The 12,546-nt window shown below is 39.4% G+C and overlaps 1 protein-coding gene and 1 long non-coding RNA gene across 3 annotated transcripts in view; one reads left to right on the forward strand and one right to left on the reverse strand.

Moving 5' to 3' along the window:
• The window catches only part of LOC308263049, a 448,643-nt gene that overhangs the window by 332,663 nt on the left and 103,434 nt on the right, over nucleotides 1-12,546 (forward strand). The window lies entirely within an intron of this gene.
• The window catches only part of LMLN (leishmanolysin like peptidase), a gene marked incomplete at both ends in the record, with an annotated part of 56,874 nt that overhangs the window by 30,625 nt on the left and 13,703 nt on the right, over nucleotides 1-12,546 (reverse strand). For both annotated transcript variants that reach the window (XM_080696227.1, XM_080696228.1), the window contains 4 exons: nucleotides 4,362-4,456; nucleotides 6,756-6,861; nucleotides 7,622-7,800; nucleotides 11,844-11,961. In XM_080696227.1, coding sequence (XP_080552353.1) covers nucleotides 4,362-4,456; nucleotides 6,756-6,861; nucleotides 7,622-7,800; nucleotides 11,844-11,961 — 498 coding nt within the window. The remainder of the gene's footprint in view (nucleotides 1-4,361; nucleotides 4,457-6,755; nucleotides 6,862-7,621; nucleotides 7,801-11,843; nucleotides 11,962-12,546) is intronic.

The raw sequence follows: 12,546 nt of genomic DNA on the forward strand, positions 1-12,546 counted from the left end.
GAACTAGTTTGCATTCCTACCAACAGTGTAAAAGAGTTCCTCTTTCCCCACATCCTCGCCAGCATTTGTTGTTGTTTGATTTCTTTATGCTTGCTACTCTGACTGGGGTTAGATGGAATCTCAGTGTAGTTTTGATTTGCATCTCCCTGATGGCCAGTGATGAAGAACATCTTTTCATGTATCTATTAGCCCTTTATATCTCTTCTTTTGTGAAGTGTCTATTTAGTTCATTTGCCCATTTCTTGATTGGGTTGTTTGTTTTGCTAGTGTAGAGTCTTTTGAGCTCTTTGTATACTCTGGATATTAGCCCCCTATCAGAATGGTGGCTGGTAAAGATCCTTTCCCATTCTGTAGGCTTCCTCTTTAGGATATTGATAGTTTCCTTTGATGAGAAGAAACTTTTTAGTTTGATGTTATCCCACATGTTTATTCTTGCTTTAATTTCCTGAGCTTTGGAGGTTTTGTTGAGAAAGTTACTGCCTGTGCCAATATGTTTTAGTGTTGAACCTATGTTCTCCTCTACTAACTTCACAGTCTCAGGTCTAATTTCTAAGTCTTTGATCCATCTTGAGTTGATTCCTGTGTTAGGTGAGATATAGGGGTTTAGATCCATCTTTTTACAAATGGTTAGCCAGTTCTCCCAGCACCACTTGTTGAAAAGGCTGTCTTTTCTCCAGCATATGTGTTTGGCTCCTTTGTCAAAGATTAATTGACTAAAGATGTGTGGGTTTGTTTCTGTATCTTCTATTCTAATCCACTGGTCAGTATATCTGTTTTTGTGCCAGTACCATGCTGTTTTTACTACTATTGCTCTATAGTATAGTTTGAAGTCTGGGATTGTAATGCCTCCTGCGTCCATGATTGTATTCTGCAAGTATATGACGTATATTCTATATCAATCATTCTGTATTGTGTTTGAGATTGCACTTTGATGTTTTTCTTTCTTTTGAAGTTGTGGTTTTGGTGCAGGGGAAAAAAGTATAAAAACTTAGTTCTAAAGAATAAAGTTGTCAGTGGTCCAAGAGACTACTGTCCATGTCTTCATTTCAGGTCTCTCCCTCCCAAGTCCCGGGGAAGAATCCCCACAACCTAGCAAAACTTTCTATCAAATTAGATGGAGAAATAAGAAGCTTCCATGACAAACAGAAACTGAAGGAATTTATGTCTTCAAAACCAGCGCTAGAGAAAATACTCAAAGAGATTAACTACAAAGTAGAAATAGGTAACTCACAGCAGAACCAGAGAAACAAGATTTTCCATCCAACAGACAACTAAGATTGGTTATCTGTGGAGATTCATTATTTATGTTAGTCTTTTACCTATCTCTAAATTGTATTGTTTGCTTTTATTATTGTTAATTTTTAGGATTTCTAGTTGGAATATTAATATACCTTCAGATATAGCATTTGGAAATATTTTATCCCATTCTATCAGTAACTTTTGACTGTTTACATTGTCTTTGGATATATAATATTTTTTTATTTTTTAGGGAGTTTGTATACTCTTCTGTTGCCTGTGCCATTGAAATCATATCCAGGAAATCACTGCCAATTTCAATGTTGTGAGGTTTTATGACCCAGATTTTCTTCTAAAAGTTTATAGTCTTAAGATTTATATTTAGGTCTTTTCTCTATTTTAATATTTGTATATGGGATTAGGTAAGGGTCCAATTTTATTCTTTTCCATGTAATTATTATTTTTCAACAATATTTAGTTAAAAGATTATTATTTCCACCACCAAATGTTCGTGGAAACCTTGTCAAAAATAACTTGACAATATAGGGAAGAATTTAGCTCTAGGCTTTTATTTAACTCCAATGGTTTATATATCTGCCTCTATAACAGTACTACACTATTTCAATTATTGTAGCTTTATATAATTTGAAATCAGAAAATATATATCTTCTAGCTTTGTTCTTTTTTGAGATCGTTTTGGGTATCTAGAGTCCATATTCCATATTAGGATAGATTTTTTTTCTGAAAAAAAAAAAATAAATATATGATAGTTTCACCTAAAAAAAAAAGAAAAAAAATATTCTCTGGTAAGAAAGAAAGCAAAAAGAAATATTGAAATGTTATCTTTAAGTTATCAAAAGCTTGGTATCAGACAAATGAAACTGTTATGTGAGATTATCATTTTTAATTTTGGATAAATTGCTATAATACTAGATGTCAACCACTAAGCCAAGCATGGGAAGAAGGGATGGGGAGGGAATGGGGTGGGGATCTGGTGGGGGCTGACTGGGCGATGTGTGCATGTATGTCTACAAAAGTTTTTTTGTATCCCACTATGATGTATGAATACAGTGCACCAATAAAAATTTTTTTAAAAAATTAATTAATTGATTAATTAAACAAAACATTTAAAATGTTTCTATATGGCAAAATAAAATAAAGTAAAAAAAGACAATTAGTCAGAAGTATTTACAACAGACATGAAAAAGGGTTAGTATCCCTAATTTGTAAAGAACTCATAAAAAGTAATTAAAAAGAGACAACTGACCTAAAAGACTGGACAAAGAAAATAAAATAAGCAGCATACAAACAGATGGAACCTTACCAGCATTCCTGAAAATACAAGATAACATCTTTTGTTGTTTTTTTTTGTAGAGCTACTCCCCCTGCCCAATTTTTTATTATTTATTTTGAAACTGGGTCTCACTAAGTTGCGGAGGGCCTCACTAAGTAACTGAGGCTGCCTGCGAACTGCGATCCTCCGGTCTCAGCCTCCCAATGCTGGGATTACAAGCGTGAGCCACCACGCCCGGCTTGGGATAACATCTTTTATCCATTAGATGGGCCTAAAAAATATGACCTATAATACCTGGTATTGGTGAGATGGTAACAAGCATTCATATGTCACTGATGGATATATGCTCTCCAACATCTTCTTCTTCGTCTTCTTTTTTTTTTGTATGTGTGTGTTGAGGGATTGAACCCAGGGACATTCTACCTCCAAGCTACTCCCTTAGCCCTATTTTTTATTCTTTATTTTGAAACAGGGTCTCACTGAGTTGCAAAAGGCCTCACTAAGTAGCTGAGGCTGTCCTCAAACCACAATCCTCCTGTTTCAACCTCCCAAATGCTGGGATTACAAGCATGAGTCACCACACCCGGCTCCCCCAGCCCTATTTTCTATTCTTTATTTTGAGAAAGGGTCTCACTAATTTGCAGAGGGCCTCATTAACTAGCTGAGGCCGACTGTGAAACTGTGATCCTCCTATTTCAATCTCCCAAGTACTGTGATTACATGTATGTGCCACTGCACCCAGCTGTGACATTCTAAAAAATGTAATATGGGGCTGGGGATTCCTTGTTATTATGGAGTACCTGCCAAACACATATGAGATCTTCAATTTAATCCCCAGACAACCACAAAAAAAAAATCCGGGCATGATGGCACATGCCAGTACATGGGAGGCAGAGACAAGAGAATCGCAGGTTCACAGCCAGGCTCGGCTACTTAGTGAGGCCTCTGCTACTTAGTGAGACCCTGCTTCAAAATAAAGAATCAAAACTAGTACTGAGGGTGTAGCTTGGATGGAGAATGCCCCTGGGTTAAATCCCTAGTACTGAAAAAATAAAAAAAGACTGAAATAGTTTCTTTTAAAATTTATAGTATACATAGATTTTATTTCATTTTTATGGTACTGTGTAGTTCACATATGTTCCACCTCTGAACTACAGTCCTTGTCCTAATTTTTTTTTTTTTTTAATTTGAAACAGGGTTTCCTTAAGTTACCAAGCAATGGCCTCGAACTTGAGCTCCTCCTATCTCAGCTACCCAAGTAAAATGATTATAGGTGTGCACCTCTGAGCCTAGCTTCTGTCTTGTTTTAATATACTTTTTTTTTTTTTTTGGTGGTACTGGGGGTGGAACCCAGAGGCTTTCTACCTCCGGGCTATACTCTCAGACCTATTTTTTTTTATATTTTATTTGGAAACAGGGTCTCACTAAGTTGCTGAGAGCCTCATTAAGTTGCTGAGGCTGGCTCCAAACCTGTGTGATCCTCCTGTCTCAGGCTCCCAAGCACTGGGATTACAAGCGTGCGCCACCACACCCGGCTTTTTTTTTTTTTTTTTTGCATTTTTCCATTCCAGCCATATATTTATTTTTTATTCTTTATTTTGAAACAGGATCTCACTGAGTTGCAAAGGGTCTAAGTAGCTGAGGGTGTCCATGAACCACGATCCTCCTGACTCAGCCTCCTAAATGCTGGGATCCTGTCTGTTTTAACAGCTATAGTTTCTTTAGTTTAGCCAAAAGACACTACTATTTAACATCTAACATACTATGATTCTCAGATTCTAGATTTAGCATCTCCCTACAAGAGAAAAACAAGAATAAAAATAATAAATACCTATAATTAAAAGGTGGGAGACCATCTGCAAACCTTGAAGTTAGAGGATTTCCATCTTTGTCATGGTAGAATGCAAATAGCCCAGCTGAGAAACCCTGTAAAAAGAAGTTCAGAATGTCTTAAAGTGAAAATATGTCTGATTATAGACATCATAAACTGTGTGCTATCAAGAGAGAGCAATGATAGCAGTATATAAGAGCACCCGTAGCTGGGTGTGGTGGCACACACCTATAATCCCAGTACTTGGGAGGCGGAGACAGGAAGATCACAGGATTGAGGGTAGCCCCAGCAAGTAGTGAAATTCTCATCAACTTAGTAAGACCCTGTTTGCAAACAAAAAAATAAAAAAATAGAGCTGGGATGAGGCCTGGAGGTAGAATGGCCCTGGGATCCATCCCCTGTAACACACACACACACACACACACACACACACACACACACACACACAATTTAAAAATAAATAAATAAATAAGAGTACCATGTCAATTCAGGAACTTTTCATACATTGTACCCAAAAAACAACAAAGGAGGCCATATTTATGCATTTAAATTCTATTTGAGAAGCTTGGTATAGTGACACACACTTGTAATCCCAGTACTTGGGAGGCTGATACAGGAGGATTGCAGGCTTGTGGCTAGCCTCAGGTACTTAGTGAGGCCCTCTGTAAGTTAGTAAGACCCTGTTTCAAACTAAAGAATAAAAAATAGAAGCTGGGCATGGTGGCACATGCTTGTAATCCCAGCATTTGGAAGGTTAAGACAGGAGGATTGTGATTTGAGGATAGCCTCGATTATTTAGTGAGGCCCTCTGCAACTCAGTTGAGATCCTGTAACAAAATAAAGAATAAAAAATAGGGTTGGGGGTATAGCTCGGAGGCAGAATACTTCAGGCTCCATCCATAGTAGGGGGGATGCTACTTGAGGGTTGAAGTAGTTCAATGGAAGCTTGCTCACTTAGTATGCATACGGCCTTGAGTTTGATCCCAGAACCACAAAAGAAAAGCAACAAAAAAATACTACTTGGAGCTCAGGGTGGCGCATGCTTGTAATCCCAGCATTCGGGAGGCTGAGACAGGAGGATCAAGGTTCCCGGCCAGTCTCAGCTACTTAGTGAGGCCCTTTGCAACTCAGTGAGAACCTGTTTTAAAATAAGAACAAAAAATAGGGCTGGGGGTACAACTTGGAGGTAGAATGGCCCTGGGTTCCATCCCCAGTGCCACAAAAAAAAAAATTCTACTTGAAGTTAACATTTTTAATGAATGTTTTTCCAAAACGCATTATATATTTTAAAATTATTTTCAATGTAAATACTATAACATAAATTACTGTGTTATAATATTTCCAGGTACTATTTGAGTTTGCTTGCTTGCTTGCTTTACTTACTTATTTATTTTTTTGTTTATTTATTTATTTATATTTGGTACTGGGGACTGAACCCAGGGGCATTCTACTGTTGAACTACACCCCCAGCCTGATTTTATCTATCTTTCTTTCTTTTTCTTTCTCTTTCTTTCTTTCTTTCTTTCTTTTCTTTCTTTCTTTCTGTGTGGTACTGAGGATGAAACCCAGAGGCATTCTACCTCCGAGCTACACCTCCAGCCCAATTTTTTTATTGTTTACTTGGAAACAGGGTCTGAGTTGCAAAGGGCCTCATTAAGTAGTAGCTGAGGCTGTCTGTGAACCACAATCCTCCTGTCTCAGCCTCTCAAATGCTGGGATTACAAGAGTGTACACCATACCCAGCCTGATTTTATTTCTTATTAGAAACAGGGGCCGGGCGTGGTGGCGCGCGCTTGTAATCACCGCGCTTGGGAGGCCAGCTGTGCTGGCTTAAGAGACCGTTTCCAAATAAAATATAAAAAATAGGTCTGGGAGTGTAGCCCAGAGGTAGAAGGGCTTCCAGGAACCCCAGTACCACAAAAAAAAAAAAAAAGAAAGAAAAGAAAAGAAAAGAAAGGAAAAAGAAAAAGAAAAAGAAACAGGGTCTCACTAGGTTGATGAGTCTCACTGTTTGCTGAGGCTGTCCTTGAACCTGCAATCCTCCTGTCTCTGCATCCCACATACTGGGATTACAAGTGTACACCACCACATCTAGCTATAACATTAAAATTTTAAATGTAAGCCAGGGGTGGTGGTGCATACTTGTAATCCTAGCATTTGGGAGGCTGAGATAAGAGGAGCGCAGTCCACAGACGGCCTCAGCTACTTAGTAAGGCCCTTTGCAACTCAGTGAGACCCTCTTTCAACCCTGACTGGGGGTGTAGCTCAGAGGTAGAATACCCCTGGGTCCTTCCCTGGTACTGCAAAAAAAAAATAATTTAAATGTATATCAAAATGAGAGCATAATATGCTGAAAATCAAGACATGAAGAAGAGAGTAGGTAATAGCATTTACCAGTGCGTGAATGATCTCGTGCTTCACTGTGGACAGCATTCCAATAAATTCCTGAGGCTGGGTAGAGATCATATTTGGACACAGGTTAGCATATCCTGCTATTGGCCTGTTAAAATAGACAATAAATTTTTATTATAGTTCATAACAATATTGATTATATATTTACTAAGCTATATTTCTCTATCAAAAACTATTCATGGACAGAAAAATATTTAGTAGCAAATATAATTTTATAGCTAACTTTCACTATCCTTAACTCACTGCTTTCCACTGGTGTGGTAAATCAACACCCATTTCCACAAAAGTTTATATGGTCAGTTGATTATACTTTAGTATAAATTAAAATATTTCAATGCAATGCCAAAGAAGGGATGAACTGAAAAACTCAAATTTTAGTACTATTTTACTAAAAAAAAATTTTAATTTTCAGCATTTCAGTATATTTTCAAGCAGAGAAAGGAAGAAAGGAAGAAAGGAAGGAAGGAAGGAAGGAAGGAAGGAAGGAAGAAAGAAAGAAAGAAAGAAAGAAAGAAAGAAAGAAAGAAAGAAAGAAAGAGGGAGGGAGGACTAGGGGTGTAGCTTGGAGGTAGAATGCTCCTGGGTGCAATTCTCAGGGCTGCGCGCATGCGCGCGGTGGCGCACGCTTGTAATCCCCGCACTTGGGAGGCGGAGACAGGATGATCGCGCTGGTTTGGAGCCAGTCTTGCTGGCTTAAGAGACCCTGTTTCCAAATAAAAATATAAAATAGGTCTGGGAGTGTAGCCCGGAGGTAGAAGGGCTTCCAGGAACCCCAGTACCACCAAAAAAAAAAAAAAAAAGTTTCCATACTAGATCTTGGGAAATAAGCCTCGAAAAAAAAAGTTTACCTGTCCATTTTTGCTTCCTGCTGACAATAGGCTGCATAGGAAATGATGTTTTCATGGCTGCATCTCTCAGTGGCCAAAGCACCAACATAAAGAACAAAGTCTGCATCCCGGACGCCCTCTTGGTCCAGCACGCCCACTGCTCCACAGGGCCACTTGCCCCCTCGGCACACCCTGCATTGCTACGCCCCGTGAGTGGAAAAATCAGACCAGAGACAGGTTAGCTAAAGTGACAAACATATAGTGAAAAGTCTTACGGCCTCTAAATATAGTCGTATTTAACTTTTTTTTTTTTTTTTTTTTTTTTTGGCGGGCCTGGGGATGGAACCCAGGGGCATCTGACCACCGAGCTATACCCCCTGTCCTATTTTTTATTCTTTATTCTGAAACCGGGTCTCACTAAGTTGCAGAGGGCCTTACTAAGTAGCTGAGGCTATCCGTGAACCGCGATCCTCCTGTCTCAGCCTCCCAAATGCTGGGATTACAAGCGTGCGCCACCACACCCGGCAAACTTTTATCTATTATTCCTAAACTTTTATCAAAATCCATACAACAGCCGGGTGTGGTGGCGCACACATAGGTTAGACACTAGCCTGGGTGACGTAGTGAGATTTCATTCAGAAAACAAAACAAACCCCCAAATCCATACTACTCTCTCTACTAAATTCCTATTTCTAATTTTTTTTCTTTCTTTTTTTTTTTTATGGGTCTGGGGATGGAACCCAGGGGCATTCTACCTCCGAGCTAAATCCCAGCCCTATTTTTTATTCTTTATTTTGAAACAGGTCTCACTGAGTTGCAAAGGTCCTTACTAAGTAACTGAGGCTGTGCACAAACCTTGATCCTCCTGTCTCAGCCTCCCAAATGCTAGGATTACAAGCGTGCGCCACCACGTCCAGCTTAATATTTCTTATTTCAAAACAGGATACTGCTAAGATGCCAAGGGTTTGCTAAATTACTGAGGCTGGCTTGCAGTTCTCCTATCTCAGCCTCCTAAGTACTGAGATTATAGGCTTGCGCCACCATGCACAGCCCTCTCATCTAAATCTTAAAGAAAATGACCAGCCAAAGTTGGTGATTCATACCCATAATCCCAGTACTTGAGAAGCTGAGAAAGGAGGATTGCAGGTTCAAAGACAGCCTCAGCAAAATAAAGAGAGTCTCAACAACCTAGTGAGACTCTGTTTCAAAACAAAAAAATGTGCCGGGTATGGTGGTGCAAGCTTGTGCACCTCCCAGCATTCAGGAGGCTGAGACCAGAGGATCACAGTTCGCAAGACTGGGGGATCACAGTTAGCAGACAGCCTCAGCTACTTAGTGAGGCCCTCCACAACTTAGTGAGACAATGTTTCAAAAAAAAAAAAAAAAAATAGGGCTGGGTATGTGGCTCAGAGGTCAAATGACCCTGAGTTCTATCCCCAAACCTGCAAAATAATAAAAAATAAAAATAAATAAATAAATAAATATTTTTTTTTAAAAGGCTAGGAGTATAGTTTGGAGGTAGAATGTCCCTGGATTAAGACAGGCATAGTGGCACACGCTGGTAATCTCAGTACTTACGAGGCTGAGGCAAGAGGATTGCAGGTTTGAAGCCAGTCTAAGCAGCGTAGGGAGGCTCTCAGCAACTTAGTGAGATCCTGTTTCAAAATAAAATATAAAATAGGTCTGAAGGTGGAGCTTGGAAGTAGAAGGACCCTGAGTTCTATCCCCAGTACCACAAAAAAAAAAAAAAAAAAAAGAATGCCCTAGGTTCAATCCCTAGTATCACACAAAAAGGAAACCATCAATATTTTGATATGTATCCATATTTTAACATGTGTATTCCTTTAGATTACTTTATAATTTTATCTTATGCATGTCTATACTTTTCAGATAAAGTAGGCTAATTATACAAACTGACTTGTAACCTTTTATAAATTTCTACTTTAGAAAAGGAGGCTAAGAAAACAGGCTAGTTCTATGGGGAATCCATTGAGCTGGGTTTTTGAATACCTAAATACTTCAGAAAGCCAGTAGTGTAGCCGCAAGACGGAAAGAGGAAGAGGGTGTGGAGAAAAATAGTATTTAACCTTTTATTTATTTATTTAAAATATCCTTCCAAGTCAGCACATAGAGAACTACTTAGTTCTTTAACTTTTTTTTTTTTTTTTTTGTACTAGGGGTGGAACCCAGGGGCATTCTACCTCTGTGCTACACCCCAGCACTATTTTTTATTCTTTTTTTTTTTTTTTTTTGGTGGTACTGGGGTTCCTGGAAACCCTTCTACCTCCGAGCTACACTCCCAGACCTATTTTTTTATGCTTTTTTATTTGGAAACAGGGTCTCTTAAGCCAGTGCGGCTGACTTCGAACCTGCGCGATCCTCCTGTCTCCGTCTCCCAAGTGGGGGGATTACAAGTGTGTGCAACCACACCCAGCTTATTCTTTATTATGAAACAGGGTCTCACTAGTTTGGAAAGGGCCTCACTAAGTAGCTGAGGCTGTCCGCAAACCGCGATCCTCCTGTCCTGCCTCCCAAATGCTGAGATTACAAGCATGCGCCACCACACCAGGCTAGTTCTTTAACTATTGCATAGTATTCCATTTTATGGTTATACTATAATAGTCTAATGAGGGATGCTTATAGTTTTACAAATAACAACTCTTAAATAAAATCTGAAACTCATGGGTTCGAGTGGTCCTCCTAAACCAGCCTTACAAGTAGTAGGACTACAGGCAAGTGCCACTATGCCTTCCTACTTACCATAAATTTTATGGAATAAACTTCTAGGTTGGGTTGAAGGACATAGCATTTTTTAAGAGATGTCAAATTTCTCTTTAAAAAATTGAAGAAGGCCAGGTATGGTGGCACATGCTTGTAATCCCCGCACTTGGGAGGCTGAGACAGGAGGATCACACAGGTTCGAAGCCAGCCTCAGCTACTTAGTGAGGCTCTCAGTAACTTAGTGAGACCCTGTTTCCAAATAAAGTATAAAATGGGTCTGAGAGTATAGCCCTGAGGTAGAAAAGCCCCTGGGTTCCACTCCCAGTATCACACAAAAAAAATGTTTTTTGAAGGAAGAGCTGGGTGTGGGGTGTGGTGGTGCATGCCTATAATCCTAGTACTTAAAAGGATTGCAGGTTTGAAGCTAGCCTCAGCAATTTAGTGAGACTCAGCAACCTAATGAGACACTGTTTCAAATCATAAAATAAGTCAGGTGAAGTGGCCCACACTTGTAATCCCAGCATTTGAGAGGATGAGACTGGAGGATCGCAGTTCGCAGACAGCCTCAACTACTAAGTGAGGCCCTCTGCAATTCAGTGAGACCCTGTTTCGAAATAAAGAATAAAAATTAGGGCAGGGGGTGTAGACTGGAGGTCAAATGCCCCTGGGTTCCATCTCCAGACCCACAAAAAAAAATTATAAAATAAAAAGGGCTGGGGGTGAAGATCATAAGTAGAATCCCCCTAAGTTCCATTAGTAGTATAAAAAAAAATTGAGGTAAGGTAATATCCATTCAGAGATGTTATAGAAAACTAAGATAAAGCTCAAATCTAAACTGATTCAGCAAAACAAGAGATAAATAGGGAAAAAATACATCAGTAAATGTACTTGAAACTAATGGAAGATCAAAAGCAGCATACTTAATGATGGTAGAAAACTGGAAGTACAGCCAGGCGTGGGGCATATGCTTGTAATCCAAGTACTTGGGAGGCTGAGCCAGGAGGATCTCGCAGCCAGCCTCAGCTACTCAGTGAGGCTCTCAGGGTCTTCTTAGTGAGACCCTATTTCCAAATAAAATATAAAATAGGTCTGGGAGTGTAGCCTAGAGGTAGAAAGCCCTGGATTTCATCCCCAACACCACAAAAAAAAAAAAAAGAAAGAAAAAGAAAAATGGAAGTACTATGCTTTTCTACATAAATCTTTAAAAATTTCCTGGTGAAGTAGATTGAAAACTGTCCCTATATGTCAGGTGTGGTGGCGCACACTTGTAATCCCAGCATTCAGGAGGCTGAAACCAGAGGATCACGGTTCACGGACAGCCTCGGCTACTTAGTGAGGTCCTTTGCAACTCAGTGAGACCCTGTTTCAAAATAAAGAATAAAAAACAGGGCTGGGGGTGTAGCTAGGAATTAGAATACCCCTGGGTTCTATCCCCAGTACCGCAAAAAAAGAAGAAAAAAAAAAAACCGTCCCTATGTTATGCTATAGAGTAAAAAACTATTGCTGAGAGCAGGTGAATTACCTGGAGATGTTCCTCGGGCACTATAACTGGGCCACACTTCGTATGCGTTGCACATTCCCCAGTGCAGTATCTATGAGGATCGTTTTCTTTCCGTAGATATTGGTTTGTTGCACATTGTCTTCAGTGTATTTGTACATCAAAGTTAAATCACACACACACACACGCGCACGCGCGCACACACACACACACACACACACACGCAAGAAAAGAAAAGAATAGTTCACAGCAGTTAAAAACTTGGAACAAACTGGTAGCTCTATATTACTTCCTATTACTTTATACTAATGGTTATTATTTTAGCTATGAAAGTAGGCTTAAGAAAGAATTCTAGTTCTATGGAGAATCCTCCTGGTCTAGATTTTCTTTATTTATTTATTCTTTTCTTTTTTTTGTTTTTGTAGTACTGGGGATAGAATCCAGGGTCATTCTATCTCTAAGCTACACCCTCAGCCCTATTTTTAAATTTTTTTCCTTTTTTTTTTTTTTTTTTTTTGTGGTACTAGGGATGGAACCCAGAGGCACTGTACCTCTGAGCTATAGGCCCAGACCTATTTTTTTATTTTTATGTTTTGCAGTACTGGGAATGGAACTCAGGGGCATGCTACCTCTGAGCAACATCCCCAGCCCTATTTTTTAGTTGCAAAGGGTAGTAGCTGAGGCTATCTGCGAACCACTATTCTCCTGTCTCAGCCTCCCAAATGCT

This window comes from Muscardinus avellanarius (genome assembly GCF_963383645.1).
Source record: "Muscardinus avellanarius genome assembly, chromosome: 5".
In the NCBI taxonomy this organism is placed as follows: domain Eukaryota; kingdom Metazoa; phylum Chordata; class Mammalia; order Rodentia; family Gliridae; genus Muscardinus; species Muscardinus avellanarius.